Consider the following 26,637-nt stretch of genomic DNA (forward strand, 5'->3'; position numbering starts at 1 on the left):
AGGACAAGCCAAACAGAGAACAGCCAGGGAATTCCTAGAGGCAAGGCATTCATCCACAGATTCAATCAATAAGCACATCGACCTGGACCCAATATACCGGCCACTGCAACGGACAGCTGGACCTGACAATCGGAAGCAGCAGATTCAAACCGCTACAAATGCCGGAGGAAACATCACAGAAGCGTTTCACAGGAGGCTCCCAAGCACTGAGGATGTCACCTAGACAGGGGACGAAATGTCTGCAACACAAATTCCCAGCTCGGCGAACAGAACCACAACATTCCTTGCATATTCCTGTGCTTATCTTAAATTCCCTTAAATGCCCCTATCATATCTGCCTCCACCACTACCCCTGGCAGCACTTTGCAGGCACCCCTCTATGTAAAAGAAAAACTTACCCCCACATCTCCTTTGAACTTTTCTTCTCTTACCTTAATTGTATACCCCCTAGTATTAGATATTTCAACTCTGGGAAAAGGATTCTGACTGTCAAAGCTACCAATGCCTCTCAGTTTTATAAACTTCTATCAGATTTCCACTGAGCCGCTCTAAGGAAAACAACCCTAAGTCTGTCCAGCCTCTCCTGATAGCTCATACCCTCTAATCTAGGCAAAATTCTGGTAAACTATGTCTGCACTCTCCCCAAAACCTCCACATCCTTCCTGTAGTGTGGTGACCAGAACTGAACCCAATACTCGAAGTGCAACCTAACCAAACCCTTATAAAATTGCAACAACACTTCCTGACTCTTGCACTCAATGACCCCAGCAATAAAAGCAAGCTTGTCATATGCCTTCTTTACCACCCTACCTACTGCCATAGCCACATTCAGGTAACTATGGACTAGGACCCCGAGATCCCTTTGTACATCAATGCTGTTAAGGGTCCTGCCATTAACTATATACTTTCCCTTAACTGGATGTACATTTGATCGCTGAGCTGGAAGGTTAGTTTTCACATGTTTCATCACCATACTAGGCAACATCTTTAGTGAGCCTCTAAATGAAGTACTGGTGATGTAGCCCACTTCCTATTTATATGCTTGTGTTTCCTTGGGTTTGTGATGTCATTTCCTACGGTGATGTCATTTCCTGTTTTTTCTTGTTAGGTGATAAGTAGGATCCAAGTCATTGTGTTTGTTGATAGAGTTCCAGTCGGAATGCCATGCTTCTAAGCACACACAAGAATTCCCAGCAGGCATTCCAACCGGAACTCCATCAACAGGCACATCGACTTGGATCCCATTTATCACCCACTGGGTGGTAACCCAAGTGCATAATCTCAAACTTTCCCACACTGCATTCCATTTACCACTTCTTTGCCTACTCTTCTACCCTGTCCAAGTCCTCCTGCTTCCTCAACACTACCTGTCTGTTCACCTGTCTTTGTGTGATTAAAAAGCTTAGCAACAATGCCCACAGTTCCTTTGTCCAGATCGCCACTCATTTGTCACAGCTACCATTTTGAAAAAGACTCTTTATCCCTTCTCTGTCTTCTTCTAGTCAGCCAATCCTCTATTCATGTGAGTACCTTGCTCCTAACGTGGGCTCTTATCTTATTTAAGAGTCGCTTGTATGGCACCCGGGAAATCCAAATAGATCACGTCTGCTCATTCTTGGTCTAATTTGCTTGATGCTTCCTCAAAGAAATCTAACAGATTTGTCAGGATTGATCTTCCTTTGATGAAGTCTAATGACTTGACTCTATTTGCCATGGATTTCTAAGTACTCCACAATCTCATCCTTCAAAATGAGTCCAAAAACTCCTATCAATAACTGAAATCAGGCTAACTGGCCTATAGTTTCCTGCCTTCTGCCTCCCTCCCTTCTTAAAGGGTGCTCTTTAAGCAGGTAATTGCCTGATTACCCGCAATAATGTCAGAATAACTTTTGACAGAAATTTCCAAATCAGCAACAGGTCATCTGCTTTTCCAATTGTCTTTTCTAGGTGTTGGGATAGGAAAATGGAAGTTTCATTTATGGAGCAAGGGGTGAGAGACTTGGGAAGGAATAAGGGCAAGAACAAGTGGACCAGATGGACTTTACTTGCCGTATAAAGGCAAAGCTGCTAAGCATAAGAACCAGCAGCATTTCAATGAAACCTGAACACCAGATACTGCCCTCAGCCTCCTTGGAGTCAACTCCTCAATTGGGGAGACAGGAGCATTCCTTAGAACACCAAAAGAAATGGAAACAGATGTATGTGACACAAGAGGGAGGAGGAAACACATGGAGCAGTGCTCTGGGACAACACAGTATATTACATTATTTTCAGGAACCCAAAATGTCATAAAAAAGATAAACTTGTATTGAGTGTCTCAATTTCTGATCTGTTTTATAAGTGGTAAAGGACAAGAGCTTTAAACTTATTACAATAAATTATAGAATGACTCAATTCTTTAGCTCCTCATGGTAAAAGTCAAGAATCTCAACAGGAATTGTTTAAAATTTAGGTTTATTAGAAGATTGAAGCTTTGAAAATCAGAAGTGCTGAGATGGCTTTAAGCCCAAATGTGGGCGTATTGCCTGGGAATCTGATGCACACTCACACCCACATTCACCAACAAGCACACAGCAATGATTTTAGAGATTAAAACAAAATCAGTCTCTCTGCAATTCAAAGACAAGCAAAGCAATAAGGCAGCATCAACTAAATTCTGGGGTGTGGGGCAACATCTCTTGGGAAGATTACTGTACTATCGCACATAAGCATTACAGGTCAAATGTTCTCTTACTAGAAGAAAGATGTTTGCTGGCCAACAGTTGAACTGCAGTGCCACTCACATCAGTAATATTCATGTAAAGGGTTAAGTAATCAGGTTAAGAATGCGCAACATCTTGAAGCAGGAGAAAGTGAGGACTGCAGATGCTGGAGATCAGAGCTGAAAAATGTGTTGCTGGAAAAGCGCAGCAGGTCAGGCAGCATCCAAGGAGCAGGAGAATCGACATTTCGGGCATAAGCCCTTCTTCATTCCTGAAGAAGGGCTTATGCCCAAAACGTCGATTCTCCTGCTCCTTGGATGCTGCCTGATCTGCTGCGCTTTTCCAGCAACACATTTTTCAACATCTTGAAGCAACCAAAATCAGAACCAAATTCAGCTGGTAATAGGGAAGTCTTAACAGAATATTGAGAAAATTGAAACTACTAAAATTACAAACCAACGCAGCATTGTTAGTTAAATAGTATTTATATATAGTCCTGTCTTCAAGTATTTCGAGGACTTGAAACAACTAAGGAATAGGGTGTGTTTCCGGTTCACCCAGCTTATGGAAAATAATTTATGTTATTTTTTAAAATATAAGTACTCTTTTGTTTTTGTACAATTATCCTATAGCTTCTGACTACTTCAGAGCGATGGCAAGAACCCATCTCCTCCCACTCTGCAGCCTAGTACTTTTGGCAAGGTGCAGAGCTTGACTGGCATGGCCACAGAGGCAGCAGAGTGGTTGACTGTGTTGCTATCCGTCCATCACGAACTGATCTAACTTCTTGCCCAGTCCCGAGTCCACTTTGACATACCCTATAATCGTAGGTGGCATCTGGGTTCTCGTCACAGGCAATCACTTCCGGTGCCATCCAATATGGGGTGCCAATGAATGTATTCCTTCTTCCGACAGTTCGGTCGAGTTGAGCACTCACACCAAAGTCAACTACAAGAGAAAGGGAAATGGCTACCACTCAGAAATGAAGGAAATCCAAAATCTGTTTGATTTATGTATCTATATATTTGATCTATTAAAATGAGTATCCATCCATAGTCCTTTTGGTTAAATTACTCAATTCTGCATTCATGTTTTCCCACATCATCTCACTTCATAATAAGTGAAGTTACAACACAAACAGGCCATTTGGCTTATCAGTTCACTATTTATCTGTCAGGAGATCAAACAATTTGAACCAATCCTGATTTGAACCAAACCAGGCTAAGCACCTCACCAATCGAACTTTGACCACTAACAGTTTCAGGATCCATCTTGGACTTGACTGTCGTCACAAGCAAAATACTAAGGATGCTGGAAGCCCCTTAATAAAAGTAGAAAATGTTCAGCAGCTTTAACAGCCGCCAGAGTACAGAGAGAAACAGAGTTAACCTTACAGATTAACCTTAAACTCCCCCACCTTAAAACTGACTGAGGCCATCAAATGACAGACCAGATTAGTCCGCAGCTTTCCAAGGTGGAACTTCCTATCTTAGATATTCTTTTGTGGGTGGACACAACAATTTCTCTTTGAAGACTCAGTTCTCTGAATGAAGTTTCTCTTGACCTCAGTTTTAAATATTCTACACCTAATCACGTATTTATGGCCCCCGGATGATGACTGGAAACATTCTGCTTCCATATTGTTTATCACATTTTGTCCAGCTTGTGCTGGCAAATGGAAGATGGCTTCACTACAGTGTGGGATGCTAGAAGAATGGGCTGGTGCTCAGAATGGGTTAGGGTTATCGAAAAATGGCAAATATGTGTTGCATATTTGGGGATCATTACAAGTTTCCACCACAAAGGCAGGCCGGGGGTTGCTACTCCTCCTTGCCAGGTTCTCAAGGCTTCCCTCCCTATCTGCTGTAACAAGTTAACACTTCCCATGGACCAGCTTCTATTTCTGCCCTCATTCTAAACTTGCCTTCTGCAAATCACTTCTGCAACACCTTACTCCATCTGATCCACAGCTGCTCCTCCCTTCACTTGCCCATTGTCCTTGGTTTGTACTTGCTTAAAAAAATATTTTAACTTCCTAGCATTTTCCACTTGGGATGAAAGTTCACTGACCTAACACTAAGATTCTTTTTCTCCTCACTGATCCTAGTGAGCCCGTTTTAATTTCTGAAGTTATTTGTAAACAGGACTGAAGTGCTGCTGTCTGGGTCAGCATTCATTGTCTATCCTGAACTGTTCTCAAGGTGGTGAGCTGCCCTCAAGTCTCCGCTGTCCATAGGAGTCTTCTCCAAGACTGATTTCAGATTTAGGACATTCATTGTCTTTTGGTTTCCTGCTTTATCTAACCTGTATTTTTTATAATTCAAATACTTGCACCATATTGCTTCTTTGCCTCCATTGTTCCAACAAAAATAAGACAACTCTCAAGGCTTTCTTGGCATTTGTGCTTCCTTACATTAGACAATGCTCTAGAGTATGCAGCACGCAAATCAGAATAGTGTATGTAAACAAACAGAGCCCAGAACTTAATTAAAATGGTTGCAGTACACTCTGCAAATCAACAAGTGGCTAATGCCCCTCTACAATGGGAGATCTGATCATTAGTTTGGCCTCTTTGTCATTATGCCACAGGGCAATCTATAAAACCAGAACAAAACAGGTGGGTGGAAATCTGTGGTTACTGTTTGCTTCCTAAGAGTCAAAATGGCACTGATTAGTAGCAATGTTGCTTTGTATCCGGTGATTATATGGAGGCTGGCAAATGAATGGAATGTGTTCAAAGTAGTCATTTAACTCAGAGGCACAGATACAAGGTAGATCCAGCAATCACGATGTTAAGATTCTCATCCTGATATAAAATGAAAGGTGATGCGGGGGTTCGAAGAACTGATGAGGCAGATAGGTTATTTGACCCTGTCAGGACATAGCTGAGCATGAGCAGCCAGAGAATGAACATGAAGCACCTGCACAGAACTGTATCTGTCTCAACAAGATCACTGCTCATTTTAATCTCTAAATAGTATATGTCCCACCCTGGCACATAAGACAATCTTTTCCTCTCAGGAATCAACTTAATGAACCTTCCATGAACTACTTTCACTGTAAGTATATCACTCTCACACAAGGAAATCAAACTACATATTAGGTGTGGACTTAATGTTCTATACAGATTTAAGACTGTCCTACTTTGATAATCCACCCCCTCGCAACAAAGGCTGACATTCTATTTGCCTTCCTAATTGCTTGCTATTCCTGCATGCTTAAGTTTTGTGACTCATGTACACTCATATCTCTCTATTGAAGCACTCTGCAGGTTTTCTCCATTCAAATAACATTCTGCTTTTCTGTTTTTCTTGTCAAAGTGGGATAACTTCACCGTTTCCTACATTATACCCCATCTGCCAAATTTCTGCTCACTGATCTATTCACACTCTTTGCAACCTCCTGAGAATGTTTTTCTCTACCAACCTTTGTAACAGCAATAAATTCTTGCAAAGTTCTGCTATGGTCCAGTTACCCAGGCGAGGGAACACTTTTACATGAAAAAGTGGGGTAAGTTTGGAACTGCATTTAACCAAAGGGATTAGATCTAAATAGAGCAGTTAATTTTAAGGGTGATGGGCGGCACGGTGGCACAGTGGTTAGCACTGCTGCCTCACAGCGCCAGAGACCTTGGTTCAATTCCCACCTCAGGTGACTGACTGTGTGGAGTTTGCACGTTCTCCCCGTGTCTGCGCGGGTTTCCTCTGGGTGCTCCGGTTTCCTCCCACAGTCCAAAGATGAGCAGGTCAGGTGAATTGGCCATGCTAAATTGCCCGTAGTGTTAGGTAAGGGGTAAATGTAGGGGTTTGGGTGGGTTGCGCTTCGGTGGGTCGGTGTGGACTTGTTGGGCCAAAGGGCCTGTTTCCACACTGTAATGTAATCTAATCTAAAACAAATTTTAGTTGCAATTATGTACTTTTATATCTGTATAAATATCGTCAATCATTCGATGATCGCATTGAATGGCAGCAAAGTAGTTGAGGTGTTAAACGGTCTGTTTTGTTCATACATTCCCCACCTGAGCCCTATCCTCCTGCAGCAGTACAAGCTGCCAATTCTGATTTCCTTCAATTCTAGCCTCTTGGCATGCTTGGTTTTTTTTGTGAGGCCTCTGTTTGGCCAGATATTTAGGTCCCCAGGCCCTAAGCTGTCCCCATAACAATACTGCCTCTGTCTCCTCACCTTCTGGTTAACGTTTAAAATTATTTCAACAACCACAAAGTACTATATCAAGGAAATTATTTTGACTTTAAAGCAGACACTAGTTTGGCCTCAGTTAGAATATTGCAGTAATTTGTGGGTGCTGCACCTTCAGAAGCACATAAAGACACTGGGAAGGTGCAGATGAGGTCTACTACAATGCTTCCAGGGATAAGGAACATCAGCTGTGAAGACAGATTGGGACAGTTTCCCTCAGAGGTGATGGTCAGGGAATTTGATGGAGGTGCTTAAAATCTAAGAGTCCTGTATTGACCAGATAGGGAGAACCTATTTCCAATTGTAAAGGAATCAATAATGAGAAGTCACACATTTAAAAGTAGTTGGCGAAAGAAGAAAACAGCTCAGGAGAGAAAACATTTCCACGCAGCAAACGGGTGGGGGTCTGTAATCAGTTACCAAAGACCGTAGTCAAGCTAATCTTCATTGAGGCAATCATTGAGGACTGTTATTTAGAAAGGAAGAATGTGCAGGGTTACAAGGATAACACACTTAAGGAAGCTGATCCTTTGGAGAGCTAGTGCAGACTTGGTGGATCAAACGGCCTCCTTCTGATGCTGCAACCAGTTTGTGACTGAATTCTAACTCAGCTCATTTCTGTATTCCATGTCGCACTGTCCATTTTTCACCTTTTTCTATGCTACATACCAGGCGGCAAGCAACTACCCTTTAAGGAAGTTTATTGACCTTGTTGCAATTAGGTTAACATTGCTATGGCAACTACTAAAAGAGCTACAGCTCAGATTTTTCTGTAAACACACATTGAGGCAAGTCATCAGTCTTAAAATGGTTTCCACCAGACTAATTAACTCTCACAATGGACAGCATCCATACCCTGCCTTCAGAAATTACTGCTCCTCCCCCACTCTAAACCAATCGAACTTATTTCATGAATACCTTGCCTGAGATTGAATTTAACCTGAGAGAATGAGAGAGAGAACCCTCATCCTCAGCAGCCACAGTGACCCCAACACTGGCACAATAAGTGATCCCTTTGAAGAGAAATGGGCATTTTCTTTGTGAAGTTACAGAAAGGAGGGGGCTGCTTTCAGAGAACTGCTTGCTGTAAGAAATCAGGCCAAGTTTTAATGTTAATACCATTAACCCTTCCAAGTCCTTTCCAGCATGCAAAGATTAAATATGCTTAAAGCAGTTTTGTCTGACAATATTCCCTGACTAGGTCGGGTCAAAGTCACTTAACCTTACCAAGTTTTACTTCAGCATTTTCTGTCAGTAACACATTCTGTCCCTTGATGTCTCGGTGAATAACTTTATGTGCATGAAGATGTGTTAAGCCCTGCAGGAAAAACAAAGCAAGCAAAAAATGTTGAACATAGAATCATAGAATTCCTACAACAGGCCACTTGGCCCAATAAGTCCACACCAACCCTCCGAAGAGTAACCCATCCAGATGCATTCCCCTACACTATTATTTTACATATCCCATGACTAATGCAACAAACCTACACACTCCTGAACACTATGGGCAATTTAGTGTGCCCAACTCACCTAACTTGCATATTGTTTGGATTGTGGGAGGGAACTGGAGCACCCAGAGGAAAGCCACAGAGCCACGGGGAGAATGTGCAAACTCCACAGAGACAGTCACCAGAGGGTGGAAGCAAAGCTGGGTCCCTGGTGCTGAGAGGCAGCAGTGCTAACCAGTAAGCCACCATGCCACCCATGAAGGGGCCGATAAAGATTGGGGTGCATTTCCTCAGAGAGTGGAAAGGCTTTGTTGGAAACACACCGCAATGGAGAGATCAGTGCCCAGGGAAGCATGGGAATAGCAAGCTCCTTCCAGCAACACATCGAGATGGGAGCTTGGGATACAGAGGGGAGGATTGATTCGGGGAAATATTTAAAACACCAAGGCAACATGACATTTCCTGGATACAAAGCCAAGGGTGACCAGGTCCTTCGAATAGACGGCAGATATGTTATCAATGCCAGAGTGGAGAACATCCTTTCCAATCACAGATTGAGTCAGAAATACATTGAGCTCAATTTCTGGAGAGATATGTTCAAAGCAGGAGTCAAACACGATGTATGAAATGCAAGTTTTTTTTCCCTCCGTTCACAATGCACAGCATCCCAGTTCCAATGAACTTCATCATTCATAGTCTACTGATAAGGGACAGACTGAATCCTCATCTGAAATCGAATGTATCCGATGTAAATTCACTCAATTAAGGGAAGAATGGAAAGAAGCAATTTAAACTAAATGGTACAATCCAATTAAAGGATATGAGGGGAAGGGAGATTCAAATACACTGATTTTGATAGAAGTGTCCAAGATTATGACAGGTTTGGCTAAGATAAACAAAGGAAAACTGCTTCCATTGATTGACAGCAGAGGGACTGGGGTGGGGAGGGATAGATTTAAGCTTCAGAGTAAGAGACGCAGAAGTTAAAGGGACAATGAGAGGCAGTACTTTTTAAAAGCAATGGATGATGATTCAGGAACTCACTGCTTATGATTGGGTTGGGGGGGGATGGGTGCTCAAAGTGAAGATGGTTCAAAAGGAAATAGTAGGGACACTTGAGGGAAACAAAATTACAGGGTATAGAGTATGTGATATGGACTGACTCGATTACTCTGGAGGCAGTATCAATTTGATTCACTGAATGGTATCATTCAGAGCCACAATGGCTCTCCAACCCTCAAAGATTTTCCAGAAGGTGGCAGATCAAAGTGATGAATTGTTAAAAGGCAAGAACAAACAAAAACAACAGCTTCAAACATATGAATGTAACAAAGCTCGGATAAACCTTTTTTAAAATCACAACCCCGCGATAGCGGTTAGAGTCTGAAAGGTAAAATTTACAGGGAAAGACCAAAGAAGGTGGGATTGTTCTCTTCATAGCAGAGGAAGAGAAAGAGAATTAATGGAGGTGTTCAAAATTATGAGTAGTTCTAATAGAATTGATCAGGAGTTCATAAACTCTGACATGCAAACTACCAGGGTTGTGGGAGAAGTGTCTTTTTGTGGATTTAATTTATGAAAGCTAAATCAATTATTGTGTCACCCATTTCTTAAAACAACATTTTTAATTTAACAGATGAAAAGAAAGTGGGGGGAGAGATTCTGGGGGGTCCGGCATAGACTCAATGGGCCAAATGGCCACCAGCTGAGCCTGGCCCAAAACAAAATATATCGGGCAGTTATACCACTTTTCGGAACTTTCCCCAAATCCAAGGGGAAAGTTGCTTTGCCCTGGGGAGTAGCACCTCATTTACAAACAGCCCCCCCTCCAAAGCCCCCTCCTGGAGCTTTTCAGCACAAGTCAGAGATCAAAAACACGAACCTTCTTTTCCCAACAATCTTTTTCTCACCCTCCTTCTCAAAATGCAACCCCACCTCAAATCCCCAGAGCCTTGTCACTGCTGTGGCTACCACTGCCAGGACCACAGCAATGTCAGCGAGGTTGCTTGCCAAGGAAAGACTTCTGCCCAAGTGAGAGGTGGAGACTCCACCTGCAACCAAGCAATGCTCTTCAAAATAGCCCTGAGATTGATATAATCAGGAGGGATTTGTCCCAGACAGGCGGTCCCACTGAGGGTTGGGGACAAGTCCTTCCAATCCAAAAAATCCTACACAGTAAATTTAGAATTTGGAACTGAATTGGTGGTAAAAAACAGATTCAATCGCAGCTTTTGAATGAAAGAGGGGTTTCTAAGGAATACTTTGCGAAGTTCTGAGGAAAGGGCAGGGGAGCAAGGCCAATGGTAGCTTTTAGAAGACCACAGGGTGTCCCTTTCTGGCTATTTTTAACTCGACCCGTTCAGTCATGTTATGTCACACCTCAGAGACAGGTGCGGCTGGAACACAGACATTATGGCCAGGTACGGGGACAGTGCACCAGAGATGCCAATTCTGAGTCCCTGTTGTACTTAATCTGACAAATTCAAAATCCTTTTGCCTCTTAACAGTGGAGATTGTGGGCAATGTCCTCACATTCTGATTTATGGGATGAAAAGTGAGAGTCTGGAAGTCGGGGACATTTAAAATGCTCTGGTATAGTATAAATTTCAAACCGCTTTCTGCATTCTAGCAGTCATTCAAGCAATGCTTCAGTATAGAAGCTCATTTTTCCCTTCTTGTGATTTCTGGCTTTTTGTCAAAACTAGGATTCCTAATTGCCACAATGATTAAGTTTAATAAACAACTTGCCTAGTGGGACCTGTGCACAAAATGTCACACAAATTTAATGATGGCCTTTAGGCATCGGGCTAAATTTAGAGAATGCAACTGCTGAAATTGGGCATCTACCCAAGAGCAAAGATTCACAGCAATAACAAGGAGTGGGAGGAGAAAATAATTGAGGCTGCATTGAAATTACAATAATATTGATAAAGAACTTGAAAAGGTCGATGATGGCCCCAGCCACAAAATGTGCAAAATAGCCAATAATCTCTGACCTGGGTTGAAACAATCAGAACTGCTCCTCAATGGACCATTTTCTTTACATGGATTTCAACTGGGTGCAAGTATGACAAAAACTTTGGGAAAGTACTGCAAAGCAAACAACTCCAAGATGGGAACAGCAAGGTTGAAGAATTAAATGCAACCAACTTTCCATCATCTGAAATGTTATTGCAATCCTAGATAAAAATTCCCAAGTTGGGACTGTCCAAAAAGTTCAGAGGGGGAATCACATTCCTGAGAGTTTGTTTGATTGAAAACAAGCATCACAGTCAGGAATTGAAGCCACACTGGACAGGATAAGCTACTCAAGATCAAGTCCGCGAATATGACAAAACCTGAGCCAAGAGTTTCCTGCTACTGTGCCAACATAATCATGCAGCAAACTTCAAGGGAAATGTATGTTTAAATCAGACAGATTAAAGATGCTTTTCACGCCTTCCAAGAGAAACTCAACTTGAAGTAATATTTCTCGTTCAAATCTCAAAAAAACTCACGAAAATGAGGAAACATTGGTGGAAGGGGAGGCTTCCGAAAATGGTATTTACCCTCAGTATTTCCCTACAGATGTAGGCAATCCACTCTTCTTTCAGTGCATTTCCTTTTGTGTTCTTGACCAAGTCGGTGACTGATCCAGCTCCACAGAACTCCATAACCAGCTAAGGAATGGAACACAGCATGAGTAGGAACAGTAATTGAACTTCCTTTCCCTTTCACACAAGTGGGATTCTTAAAAAGAAAAAGGGGCACCTGATATTTCTTAGAAAACCATAGAAAACAACTCCAACTATAAGCAAATTATAGAAACCAAGAGCTTGTTTCAAAACATTGACTTCAGACATTGCAGATGAAAACACAATTTTAATAAACTAAAAATATAAAATTCATACCCTTAAAATGCTCAGTGCATCCTACACAGTTTCAAGAGCTTATTACATATGCATCTGCTTCAGAGCAATACAATTTAGAATTATACTGCCACTGACATACAGGGACAATGATTGGGGAAAATACACTGGTGCAGAAGAAGATTACAATTGGCACTCTTTTTATAAATTTGTTCAAGCAATAATGAACACCTCTGGCTGGGTCAGCATTTCTTGCCTATCCCCACCTGTCCAGCAGACAACCACATTGCTGTGGGTCTGGAGTCACACACAGGCTATACCTGAGGAAGCACCACAGATTTCCTTCTTTAAAAAGGGCCTCTGAGAACCAGATGGGTTTATGCAAGAAACTGACATGGGGAGTTAGTAGCGGAGTGACATCATCACTGGACTAATAACCCAAAACAATGTTATGAATTCCACCACAAAAGATGGGGAAATTGAACAATCTGGAATAAAAGTAATAAAAAGGTCTACTGGTAACTATGTAGCCAATGCTGATTGTCATATTAAAATAAAACCATCTGGTTCACTAATGACTTTCGGGAAGGGTATCTGCCATCCTCACATGTCAGGAGGCATGGGATAGAGGGAAATTTGGCCAATTGGATAGAAAACTGGCGAACCGGTTGAAGGCAGAGAGTGGTGGTAGATGGTAAATATTCAGCCTGGAGCCCAGTTACAAGTGGAGTTCCGCAGGGATCAGTTCTGGGTCCTCTGCTGTTTGTAATTTTTATTAATGACTTAGATGAGGGAGTCGAAGGGTGGGTCAGTAAATTTGCAGATGATACAAAGATTGGTGGAATTGTGGACAGTGAGGAGGGCTGTTGTCGGCTGCAGAGGGACTTAGATATGATGCAGAGCTGGGCTGAGGAGTGGCAGATGGAGTTCAACCCTGCCAAGTGTGAGGTTGTCCATTTTGGAAGAACAAATAAGAATGCGGAATACAGGGTTAATGGTAGGGTTCTTGGTCAGGTGGAGGAACAGAGGGATCTTGGGGTCTATGTACATATATCTTTGAAGGTTGCCACTCAGGTGGATAGAGTTTGTAAGAAGGCCTATGGAGTATTATCGTTCATTAGCAGAGGGATTGAATTCAAGAGTCGTGAAGTGATGTTGCAGCTGTACAGGACTTTGGTTAGGCCACAGTTGGAGTACTGTGTGCAGTTCTGGTCGCCTCACTTTAGGAAAGATGTGGAAGGTTTGGACAGGGTGCAGAGAAAATTTACCAGGATGTTGCCTGGAATGGAGTGTAGGTCGTACGAGGATAGGTTGAGAGTTCTCGGCCTTTTCTCGTTGGAACGGCGAAGGATGAGGGGTGACTTGATAGAGGTTTATAAGATGATCAGAGGAATAGATAGAGTAGACAGTCAGAAACTTTTTCCCCGGGTACAACAGAGTGTTACAAGGGGACATAAATTTAAGGTGAAGGGTGGAAGGTATAGGGGAGATGTCAGGGGTGGGTTCTTTACCCAGAGAGTGGTGGGGGCATGGAATGCGCTACCCGTGGGAGTGGTAGAGTCAGAATCATTGGCGACCTTTAAGCGGCATTTGGATAGGTACATGGATGGGTGCTTAATCTAGGTTAGAAGTTCGGCACAACATCGTGGGCCGAAGGGCCTGTTCTGTGCTGTATTGTTCTATGTTCTAGCCCTATGTGAATCCAAGCCGACAGCTTGACTCTTCACTGCCTTCAGGGCAATGAACGCTGGCCAAGTCAGCAACACCTACACCCCACGCACGAATACAAAACAAAAACATGGTCACCATTAGGCTAGCCTTTTCTTCTAGACTTTTACAAAGTTCAAATGTCACGGGCGGCACGGTGGCATAGTGGGCGGCACGGTGGCAAAGTGGTTAGCACTGCTGCCTCACAGCGCCAGAGACCCGGGTTCAATTCCCGCCTCAGGCGACTGTCTGTGTGGAGTTTGCACATTCTCCCCGTGTCTACGTGGGTTTCCTCCGGGTGCTCCGGTTTCCTCCCACAGTCCAAAATGTGCAGGTTAGGGTGGATTGGTCATGCTAAATTGCTCGTAGTGTTAGGTAAGGGGTAGGTGTAGATGTAGGGGTATGGGTGGGTTACGCTTCGGCGGGGCAGTGTGGACTTGTTGGGCCGAAGGGCCTGTTTCCACACTAAGTAATCTAATCTAATCTAATCTAAACTATTTATCAAGGTGAGATTTGAACTCATGACTTCAGCCTGGACGCCTGGATAGAACTGGGGACTTAATGGTGAACAGGTGCAAATAACACAGAAATCCAAACAGACTTGGGGACCCAGGTATATGGGTCATTAAGAGTTCAGAAAATGATCAAAAAACGCTAACAGAAACCAGGTCTTTATAACTAAAGGAACATAATTTAATGGACAGAGCATTAAAGAGTAATTCATGCTTCAATTATTACTTACCTGGCTGGAGTTACAGTGAACAATTAGGGATGATACATCGACCCTGGAGGCAGTGTTGCACAGATTTAACATAAGGATACCTGCCTTCAGGGGTTACACTGAAGAATTTATAATGCTTAAGGAGTAAATGAATTTACTATACATTTTAAAGATATTATGTGAAACAGATAAGCTAGATTGCAAGAGACTACCGCCACTGGTCAGTGTATCTCGGACTAGGAGGGATAGCTTAAAAATTAGGACAGTCCTTTCAGCAATGACATTAGGAAACATTTCTACACGTGAAAGTTGGTTGAGATTTGTAATTTTCTTCTGCAAACAACCAATGCTCACTCAAGTTTAATTTTAAAATGACAGGTTAATGGTCATGAAGGATATGGTAGAATGGTAGGTCTGTTGGGCTAGGTCACAGGTCAGCTTCGATCTCAGTGAATGAAGAATCTGACCCAAGGGTTGAAATAATCTACTCCTGTTACTCCAACAACATTGCAGTCAATATATCAGAACCTCCAACAGGAGATCTCATACTGCTTTGACTATCTCAGAGCAGGACGAGGTGAAACAGAACTGCACTTTGCACAGAAATAGGTAATTCAGCCCATTTCTGACCCACACAAATATTGTTCCATTCTATCTGCATTTTCTTACACTTCTTCCCAAACTGTCCCCACAATGAGTCCAAGCTATTCACTATTTACATCTTACACAAGACTGCAGCAGCTACAGGATAGGCAGCATTCTGGCTCCTGAACCCCTCAATTCCCCAGCACCAGGCCAGCAGTATCCTTCTTTCTCCTTTTTTCTTTCTTTTCTCTTCCACCTTTTTCTTCTTTCTAGCAGCATTAGCAGGACCAGGCAACCAGCAGAGAGAGGAGCAGGCAGTCTGCCACAGTAGCAAGAGCAGGCTGCATGGTGGAGAGAGCGCAAGCAGCCAGGAGGGAGTTGGAACGGAGTGATGTGGAGGCAAGGCCGAACGCAAAGCATGGGAGGGGAAGCCCTTGTGAGATGTGCAGGTCCAGCATGGCGAGGCACTAATGAACTACAATGTTGGAGTGTTAACTGCGCATCTTTGTTTTTTCTACTTTTTAGTAAGGACTGTAAAGTTTAACTTTTTAAATTTTTATTTTCCTTATTTTTCTGCTTTGCAACAAAGATTCTGTGCCATTGTACCTAAGATGGCACTGTAAGTGGCGAGTTGCAACTTTTTCACTGTACACGTGAGCACGTGACAATAAACTTAATTCAATTCAATTAAATATTGTGAACTAATGAGGCCGACATTCTAACATGCCAACAGGTCAGATGTTTTCCCTCAGTTCCACATAACATTTATTGTTCAAGGTTGAGTAATGGTGACGACAAAACTATAACTGATTGTCCTAAACACCCTTTAAGGAAGGAAATCTGCTATCCCTTACTGGGTCTGGCCAAACTCACAGCAATGGAATTGACTCTTAAGTACCCTCTGAAATGGCCAAGTAAGCCACTTTGCTAAAAGTCAATTAGGAATGGGCAATAACTGTTAGCTTTGCCAGTGACACCCACATCCCATGAAAGCACTGAAAAACATCACAGGCAAAGTGAGAGAGTAAAATACGAGCTGGACAGATGCACAACTGTGCAATGACACTTGCACCAATCATACCCGCAGTCATAATGATAGCAGTGAGCTCAGAATCTCTGTATTCTCAGGTTGTGGGATACTGCTGACTAACCCAAAGTTTATTGTCTATCCTTAACTGCCCTGAGATTGCGAGTTTTAGGCAGTGAAGAAATGCGCATTGCTGTGTGGCTGGAGTCATTTATCGTAGGACAGAAAAAGAGAATGAGCGAACCAGATAAACTATTTTATGAGTTGATCACAGTGACCACTATCGGCTTTTTGTTCAACATTATTAACTGAGTGTACACTCCACCAGAGATTGGCCTCTTCATCTTTAGTCTGGATCCATTGATATAATCACTGTGCTGCTGCTTCAGCATAATAACGATAACAAAAATACGAACCCAGCTAGAGTTTACACAATCGTGCTGTTACATCAGATTGAGTTATGGGACCATCTGAAAATTATCCCAAATTATTTTCACACTTTGGCAGCAAACACCAATGTTTTCTCACCCAAAGTTGGTCATCATGGCCTGGAGGACTCTTCTTGATGAAGGCACCATAGTATGTTGCAATATTTCTATGATGCGAGTACTTTTTAAGCATGTTAATTTCCTGTTTGATCTCCTCCTCTTCATCCTGAATTCAAACATAAGCAAACTTCATGCATTATATATTTTAAGAAAAAAAACTGAAAGCATTCCAATATTTTATTTTTAATTTTCTGATTTTTTTAATACCCTGGAGATTACAATTTACTGCATTAATGCTTCACAGTGAATTTATCACCTGAATATAAACAATACGCCACTTCCTAAAAGTGGAGTTTCACATTTCTGATTGAGAACCCTCTGGCACTCTGGGCAGCCTGAACAGCCACAGACATCACGCAGGTCGGGCTTCAAAAAGAAACTGATGATTTAGTAAAATACTATGCTTGTTCCACCAGTGACTACACACAAATTATAATCCATAAACATTGGTAATTCAGTGAAGGATCAACTTCAAGCGCACTGCGCAGCAGTACTAGGATACCTCAATTTGCACAAGCTGAGAAAGCATCATCATCAGAACAAATGCACTGTTCAAATGAAAACAGAGTATTTTTTTTAAACTGCTTCAACTTCCAGCATGCTGACAATCACCTTCTGTTGTGCAAGATTTGACCCAAGGTCGTGAAGCTTTTACTCTATTTTCCATTCTCTTCAGGCCCTTTGAGGCCATTTTGTCCAAATATAGACAAAAGATTAATTGCAGAGGTGAGGGGAGTGTGTCAGGCCTTGAGGTAATGACAACATTGACAAAGGCATGAGCACAGAGGAACAGACTCTCAGCAAGTGTTGCTATGTCGTACTGTTAACGACACCATGTTGATGGCAGAGCAGTCTGATGGAGTCATACCTGTACTTGGATTGGATTGGATTTGTCCTGCTTTGTTGGAATCATAGAATCCCTACAGTGTGGAAACAGGCCCTTCGGCCCAACAAGTCCACACCGACCCTCCGAGGAGTAACCCACCTCGTCCAAATTTTCCACACCGTCAGAAGTAAGTCCATAATATGGACATCTTCAAACAGCTTAAGTTCAATAAGACTTCATAATAACACATCCAAAATACTTTCAGGTCTTTAGTGTATCCAGCATGTATAGCACTGAAGATGCCACCCAATTAGGAGACGAAATGTTTGCAAACAAAAACTCCTCGGCAAACTGACCAACAACTTAAACTACAACCTGAGGGGGATCCAAGATGGCGGCACCCAGCAAGTCTGAGTCTACAGTGCTCCTCCCAAGACTTGGGCAAAGTGGGTCACCCACCCCCACCACACTCACCAAATCATTTAAAATAGCTGTTTAATTTAATTAGTTGCTTAGTATTAAATTTAAACAATCTAATCTTCAGTAAAAATGACTAAAGGGAAGGGAGCCTGCAGCTCTCAGCAAGCAGGAACCCCTCCCCCACTCTCTCCAGCTGCAGCAGAAGCATCCTCAGCCGCCCCGGGGGACTTGCCTTCAGTGGCAAGCCTCGTGGAAATCATCTCCAAACTGGATGCGAAGATCAATGCTGTTATTGAAGAGTCCCAAAGCCAATAGGACTCACTTTCGGCCGCGCTGCAAAAGCATGACCGAGACATTAAGGAAATCGAGCGCCGAGTCAGAGGGGCAGAGCTAAAGGCCGTGACCTCCGAAACTCCAGCGCAATCGGCCGTGGATCAGGTCCGGACTCTCAAACAGCAAGTCCGGACCTTAGAGAACCACACTGATGACCTCGATAATCGAGGTCATTGAAAAAAACATTCGTTTGCTGGGCCTTCCCGAACGGGAAGTGTTCCTTGAATGGTGGCTTCCACAACTTTTAAATCTGGAGGCTGGATCAGGCCAGGTAAGGGTGGAATGGGCCTACCGGGTTGCAATATGCAGGCCCGGCTCGAACCAGCGCCCCCGCCCGGTCCTGTTCCGACTGCAGAGCTATAAGGAGAGGCAGATATTCCTAGAAGCCTCTAGAAATCTTGGTAAAGATTCCCAAGCCATGATCTATAAAGGATCCAAGATAATGTTATTCCAGGACTTTTCCCCAGCTCTGGTCCAAAAGAGGAAGGCATTCGATGAGGCAAGGAAGTGTTTAAGGGAGTTAAATATTCAGTTCTCCTTACACTACCCAGCAACGCTATGCTTTAACCATGAAGGATCCAGTTTAATAGCGATTTGGAGGTGCTGGTGCTGGACTTTGTTTCAAGATTAGATTACAGTATGGAAACAGGCCCCGTGTATAACTTTGGATCGCCGGAAAAGGCGAAGGAATTTTTGGACTCTCTTAGATAAATTGTAAGAGATAATGGATATTGGTTTGCCTTCCCCCCACTCTGGTTTACACCCCCCCCCCTTTTCTTTTTTTTAACCTTACTGTTTAATATTATCTTGGGGGGGGTGGGGAGAGGGATTTATTTATTTGTTCTCTACTTAACGATTTTCGCCCCCCCCCCCTTGTTTTTTTTATTATTCTATATATATTATATAAGCGGGGTGTCCAGTTAATGTTGATGGGGGGAGGTGGTTACCTTATTCTATTTTACCTCTGTCTCTAGGAGCGGGGTTGTTTTCCCTTGTTATTTTGTATTATTATATTTAATTATTACTTTTTGAGGTTATAATTTTATAGTTATATATGTTTATACATGGTATTAACATTACCAAATATATCCAGGTGTTGGTGTGGGTGAGGGGGTGGGGGTAGGGTGCTCATTGTTAACTCGAGCTCTGTAATATATTTGAATTCTCCTCATCCTATTGAGGAGCGCCTGGGTCAAGGGTGGGGCACTGATTGGGAGAGGATACGATGGACTTTTGGAAAGGAAGTGATACCCCCGGGAACAACGGGGAAAATCTCCATTTAAACATGTTTTTTTTTATTATTTAGAAATAGTTTTTTATTATACTGTTGTGAGTGTATTAGAGAGCCTTTATTTTTGTGAATTTTATATGCTCTACGCTCGGGATGTTCTGGATAGGGTTTCCCCTCCCGAGGGATCTCGGATTTGCCTGGATGATTATGGTTGATCAGTCGGTTAAGTGGTGCACCTGGAATGTCAAGGGGAGTAATTCACCAGTCAAAAGGAAGACAATATTATCAAGTCTCAAGAAAGAAAGAGTCAATATAGCTCTCCTACTGGAGTCACACCTGTCGGATAAAGAACACTTGAAATTACGACAGGGTGGATTTGATCAGGCCTTTTTTTCTTCTTTTAGCTCAAAAAGTAGGGGAGTTGTTATTCTTGTTCAGAAGAATTTCCCTTTCAAAATCCTAAATCAGATAAAAGACGAATCTGGACAGTATATTCTGATTAAAGCCCTTATAAATGGAGAGGAACATGGGATTTTAAATTTGTACTGCCCGCCGGCACACCCCTTTAAATTTATAACAGAAGCCTTCTCAAAATTGATGGCTCTTGGTCCCAGTCATACAATTATAGGGGGAGACTTTAATTGTATTATGGGTCCAGAAATAGATAGGATTCCCAACAGTACTGCAGGAGTATCTCCCAGATCTAGACAATTGGTGGATCTGAACAAAGAATTAGGATTAGTAGATGTATGGAGATGTCTTCATCCACAGGGGAGAGATTTTTCTTTTTACTCCAATCCACATAAATGTCATACCAGAATGGATATGTTTTTTGCCCCCCTCAAGGTGCGTCATACAGACCAATATCCTTGCTAAATGTAGATTTTAAAATCCTTTCTAAAACGTTAGCATTGAGACTAGAAAGGGTATTGCCACATATCATAAAGGAGAATCAGACGGGGTTTATTAAGGACCGTGGATCATCCAATAATATTAGAAGGGTTTTGAATATGATTCAAGCCTGCCATCAGGAAAGATACCAGGAGTAGTAGTCTCATTAGATGCAGAAAAGGCATTCAATGCGGAAAAGGCATTCGATAGGGTTGAATGGTCATATTTGCTTTACACATTGGAAAGGTTTGGCGTTGGAAAGGTGTTTACCAAATGGGTCTCAACATTGTATAGTGATCCCAAAGCAGTTGTGGTTACCAATGGATTAGTTCGGATAGCTTCAGTGTGGGTAAGGGCTGCCGTCAGGGATGTCCTCTCGCACCATTGTTATTTACGCTAATAATTGAACCACTAGCAGAAGCTATACGAGCTGATCCTAATATAACAGCCCCGAGGATTGGTACAGGTAAACATAAAATTACCCTTTATGCAGATGATGTTCTTCTATTCCTCAGTAATCCTCTGAGGTCCGTACCTCGCTTAATCCAAGTTATTAATACATTTAGCGCATTCTCAGGCCATAAGATTAATTTCTCAAAATCAGAGGCTATGCCAATGGGTGGCCTTGCTATGATACCCCACTTAGTGGACAGATCCCACTTTCCCTTTCAGTGGTCCCTGGAGGGTTTCTTATATTTAGGCATTTTTATTACCCCAGTATTTGGTCAGTTATACAAGGCTAACTTTGTGCATTTACTGGAAATGATAAGGCAGGACCTCCAGCGATGGGGAGACCTTCCAATTTCCTGGCTGGGTAGAATAGCACTAATTAAAATTAATGTCCTGCCCCATCTCCTATACCCTAATGGGCGGCACGGTGGCACAGTGGTTAGCATTGCTGCCTCACAGCGCCAGAGACCCGGGTTCAATTCCTGCCTCAGGCGACTGACTGTGTGGAGTTTGCACGTTCTCCCCGTGTCTGCGTGGGTTTCCTCCGGGTGCTCCGGTTTCCTCCCACAGTCCAAAGATGTGCAGGCCAGGTGAATTGGCCATGCTAAATTGCCCGTAGTGTTAGGTAAGGGGTAGGGGTATGGGTGGGTTGCGCTTCGTCGGGTCGGTGTGGACTTGTTGGGCCGAAGGGCCTGTTTCCACACTGTAAGTAATCTAATCTAATCTAATCTATGAGAATGCTTCCGGTGATGCTGCCGAGGCTGGCACTACGTAAATTATATGGCTGGTTGGGTTCCTTTATCTGGAATCATAGACGGCCCCTCATTAAGCTGAAGAAGCTACAGCTTCCACAGGCAAGGGGAGGATTGGACTTCCCAGATTTTAGGAAATATCAGTTAAGTTCCCTATTAAGTTACATAGCTGATTGGGTCTTGTCTGATCCACAATCAATCTGGCTGGACATCGTGGCTTCTCAAGTAAAATGCCCACTTACTAACCTTTTATTTTCAGACAAGAGGAAAATCATTACGGATCACTGTAAAAACCCTATAATACTAAACACAATTAAAGCTTGGAATATAATCGGGCAAAATGAGGGCAACTCTACGCGCAGACAGTGGGAGCATGGGGATTCCAACCGGGGTTTACAGATGCCACTTTTAAACTCTGGAGATCCAGGGGTATCTCATGTCTAGGGGACCAATTTAAAGAAGGGGTCCTGATGTCTTTTGAACAGCTGCGTCAGAAATTCGGATTACCTATGGAGACCTCTTTCGATACTTCCAAATTCGAGATTACATACAGAAGAAGACTACGTTATTAGATAGTCTTTATAAATCACATAAAGAATGTAGAGTGCTACGACCAATGGGGGTATCTTCCGTCAGTACTATTTATCATTTACTACATGATGAAGTATCGGGAGATATGGACAATCTGCTTAAAACGTGGGACCAGGATTTGAGACTAAAAATCTCTATAGAAACGTGGAATGAGATTTGGGAAAACGCCAGAAGAATCACCATCTGCAACAGAACTCAGGCTACCCAGCTGAAGATACTTCATAAGGCCCATATAGCACCGGATCGATTGGCAAAATTTAAGGCAGGAGCATCTCCAATGTGTCCCAAATATAAAATAGAGGTGGGCACTCTTGTACATTGCCTATGGACCTGTCATAAGATCCGTAGATACTGAACTAAAGTAGCAAGTACCCTGACAGAAATTTTAAGAACGGAAATTAAAGTGGACCCTGTATCTCTCCTTTTGGGCTTTTCGAACTTACCCTCCCTGGACATGTACGGGAAGAGATTATTTTCTATTCTCTCTTTCTGTTCAAGGAAAAATATTTTGGTAAACTGGGTGGCTGAGGACTTTCAAATTGGCACAGATTAATTATGGAATGTATTCCCCTTGACTTCTTTCCAAATATAGTGCACCTAAAGACCGAATTATTTCATAAAATATGACAGCCCTTCTTGAATTATATAAATACAGATATTTCAGCTATCCTAACAAGGGCTTTTATTTAATTGAGATTACGAACCTGGCTGGTCCGGGGCCCCTTGGGAGAGGGATCCCGCACGACTACGGGTTTTGTTACATTTGATGTTAACACATTCCGAGCATGTATCTCACTACCCAATTTCTGTGTTATCCATTGTTTTTTTTTCTTTCTCTTATTTGAATAATGTAAGAGACTTAATTATACACTCTGGTTCGTTGTAGGTTAGATTAGTAGTTAGTTGAGTTTTGGTTTTTTACTTTTGTTAAATTTTGGTTATTATTTATTTAAGATTTAATTGTATATCAATGTTCGTACTTGAGATTCTTGTTTATTTTTGTAAATTTGTAAAAATGTTAAATTTCTAATAAAAATATCTATAAAGAAAAACTACAACCTGAGCTACGGATCCTCACAAAAACCTTAAAGCAGTATATTCCACAACTTTGTGATACCAAGTGAATGAATTAAACCAGCTTATGGCTGGTAACTGTTACACTGGAGACCTCAGGAAAAGGTCGATACATCTGGCTGGAATCATAGAATCCCTACAGTGTGGAAGCAGGCCATTCGCCCTATTGAGATCACACATCAACCTTCCAAAGACCATCCCACCAAACCCACCTGCTTACCATATCCCTTTAACCCCACATTTCCCACCTAACCTGGAAACCATGGGCAAATTGGCATCTCTTAATTGAGACATACAAGATAATCAGAGGGTTAGATAGGGTGGACAGCAAAATCATTTTTCCTTGGATGGTGATGGCTAGCATGAGGGGACACAGCTTTAAATTGAGGGGTGATAGATATAGGACAGATGTCAGAGGTAGTTTCTTGACTCAAGAGTAATAGGGGTGTGGAACAGCCTGCCTGCAGCAGTAGTAGACTTGCAACTTTAAGGTCATTTAAGTGGTCACTGGTCAGACATATGGATGATAATGGAATAGTGTAGGGTTAGATGGGCTTCAGATTGGTTTCACAGGTCGGCACAATATCGAGGGCCAGGGCCTGTACTGCGCTGGAATGTTCTATGAAAAATAATTAACTATGCTAATCCCATTTTCATGTACCTGGCTCATAACCTTACATGGTTTAACTTCACAAATGCACATCAAAACACTTCTTAATGGTATGAGGGTTTCTGACTTGCCTCAACATCTCAAGGCTCAAGGTGAAGTCACTCAAGGCAGAATTCATGTCTGAGATGGTGGATGGGTGCGTGTGCGTTTTCAACTGTACTCAAGTTCTCCACTACCAAATGTCTGCATTTCAAGTTTTCTATATCAACAGCTTTTGGAATTTTAATTTGGTAGAATTTATTCATAAATAAGACAGCAGCTTGAAGAAAAGTCTTGCCAGATCATTAGAATATCAACATTCAAATCAATACAATCAAATGAGTAAGAAAACATAGCACAAAATTGGGATGGAGTTCTTCTAGTTTTCAGACATCTAGTTTTCCAGAGCTTGTGGTGTGCACGTGTGGGGGAGGTGCAGTGAATGTGCATCATGCATGTGGCATCTGTACACACACCATGTTGTGCTTCTGATTTCACAGCTCATCCCAAAATTACTTTGCATCAAACATTTGAGTCCCATGAGAAAGTTACTGGAATCTTCTTTTGAACTATTTAAGTGTGCCAGTGGGGATTTGCAATAATCACATCCAGTGGCCCAAGGTCAATTTTTGAGGCAGCAACTAACACAGTAGATGACTATTAATGTGGATTGTGAATTTATTCAATAAGGTTCCACAAGAAGAGACAGTCAACCAAAAGGAGCACGCAGAGCATTGGAGGTAACCTATCAATACAGGCAGGATATCGGTGATAAGGGAAGGAAAGGAGATTAGCACGTGAATTCAAAATGGTCAGGATGCGAATGCCACTTGGGATCCACTTGGAAGCTCGCTTTTAGCTAAGTTTGGAAATTATGATGGAATAAAGAAGTGACTACATAAATTTGTGATACTGCCATGCGAGGATGCAAAGTAAACAGTGCAGATGGCTGCTGCAAGTTGCAAAATAACTGATAAATTTAAGCTGAGGTGATGGTGATCAGCAAGGTTAAGTGAGACACATTGTGCACCATGCTTTCTAAATGGCAAGAATTGAGGAAGTACGAAGGCTCAGACAGATTTGGAGATTGAAGCACCAAAATCACTAAAAGCTAGTGGTCAGAGATGGAAACAAATCATTAAAAAGTCTAATGGAGTCCTGATCTTTAACTCAAGTGGGCTGGTCACAGATGCACGATATGCTTGTTGTATAAAGCTCTGACTGGACTTTATTCAGAAAACATGTGATTTTGAGCACTGCACCTTCTGCACCTCGAGAAGGATCCACAAATTAGACAGCTATTGCAATCTGTGGCACATTGCAACTTAAAGTGGAAACAAGAATATAAAGAGAGTTAAAACTTAAGATTGGCACATGGATTATTTTGACACCTTCAGCATTATTATGCAAACTATTTCAATCAAAATCAATGAAAGTAACATACGAAAACTTAAGTATCATGAACACTTTCTAAATCGGAAAGCATCCTGAGTGCTAAAACAGATATTTCTGGTCCTGTAATAGCCAAGATTTTCCAAACATTTTTAACTATAATTGGCACAGCTATACCTGAAAGGCTGCAAAATATGGCATTCAGCAGGATCAAAACAAGTAATTTTCAACCCATGGTCATCAACAAAATCTACTCTACAAGTATGTTATAGAACATAGAATAGAACAGTACAGCACAGTACAGGCCCTTCAGCCCTCCATGTTGTGTCAACCTTTTATCCTGTGTGTCAACTCTAAGATCAAACTAACCCTTCATTGCACTAACATCCATGGGCCTATTGAAGAGTCGATTAAATGTCCCCAATGTATCTGACTCAACTAATACTGCTGGCAGTGCATTCCACACACCTCCCACTCTCAGAGTAAAGAATCTACCTCTGAAATGTCCCCTAAATCTTCCTCCAATCACCTTAAAATTATACCCCCTCGTGATAGACATTTCCGCCATGGGAAAAAGTCTCCAGTTATCCACTCTATCGAGGCCTCTCAACATCTTGTACATCTCTATCAAGTCACCGCTTATCCTTCTTTGCTCCAATGAGAAAAGCCCTAGGTTCCTCAACTTTTCTTAAGACATACTCTCCAGTCCAGGCAGCATCCTGGTAAATCTCTTCTGCGCACTGTCTAAAGCTTCCACATTTCTCCTAAAATGAGGCGACCAGAACTGAACACAATATTCTCGCCTCTGACAGCCTCTTGTCGACAATTCTGCACAAGTCTTTCTTTAAAAATCTCATCAGTATAGCCATTCCCATAGCTTATGCATTTACAATCATTATAAGAGGCAGTTTTTGATGGAAGTGTACAAATGGCAATATGCACAATGGTTCACTGAAGTAACACCCACATATTGGGAGTGGGTGTAAGTGAAGACCAGAATTTTTTTTAAAAAGCAAATATTACTGTAATCATACAAAAAGGTTCGCTTCAACTTTCAAGTCATTATTTCATTTAATTTTAAAATAATTAGCTATCATTAATTGTTTAAGCTGCTCAAAATTCTGTCCCGCATGTTTCAGGAACATGTTTGTTTAACAGTGGTCAACCACAATGCCCACTTGCAGAACATGGAACTGGTTACAAGTACAGCCATGATGACCACAACAAACAAAATAAATGGTGAGT

The 26,637-nt window shown here is 42.2% G+C and overlaps 1 protein-coding gene across 5 annotated transcripts in view; it reads right to left on the minus strand.

Moving 5' to 3' along the window:
- LOC140492554 (misshapen-like kinase 1) overlaps nucleotides 1–26,637 on the minus strand; it is a 309,928-nt gene that overhangs the window by 130,054 nt on the left and 153,237 nt on the right. For all 5 annotated transcript variants that reach the window (XM_072591501.1, XM_072591497.1, XM_072591500.1 and 2 more), the window contains exons 4-7: nucleotides 16,764–16,889; nucleotides 11,896–12,006; nucleotides 8,127–8,217; nucleotides 3,520–3,650 (exon numbers count right to left, since the gene is read on the minus strand). In XM_072591501.1, the coding sequence (XP_072447602.1) occupies nucleotides 3,520–3,650; nucleotides 8,127–8,217; nucleotides 11,896–12,006; nucleotides 16,764–16,889 (459 nt within the window). The remainder of the gene's footprint in view (nucleotides 1–3,519; nucleotides 3,651–8,126; nucleotides 8,218–11,895; nucleotides 12,007–16,763; nucleotides 16,890–26,637) is intronic.

Source organism: Chiloscyllium punctatum, chromosome 21, assembly GCF_047496795.1.
Source record: "Chiloscyllium punctatum isolate Juve2018m chromosome 21, sChiPun1.3, whole genome shotgun sequence".
Taxonomy (NCBI): Eukaryota; Metazoa; Chordata; class Chondrichthyes; order Orectolobiformes; family Hemiscylliidae; genus Chiloscyllium; species Chiloscyllium punctatum.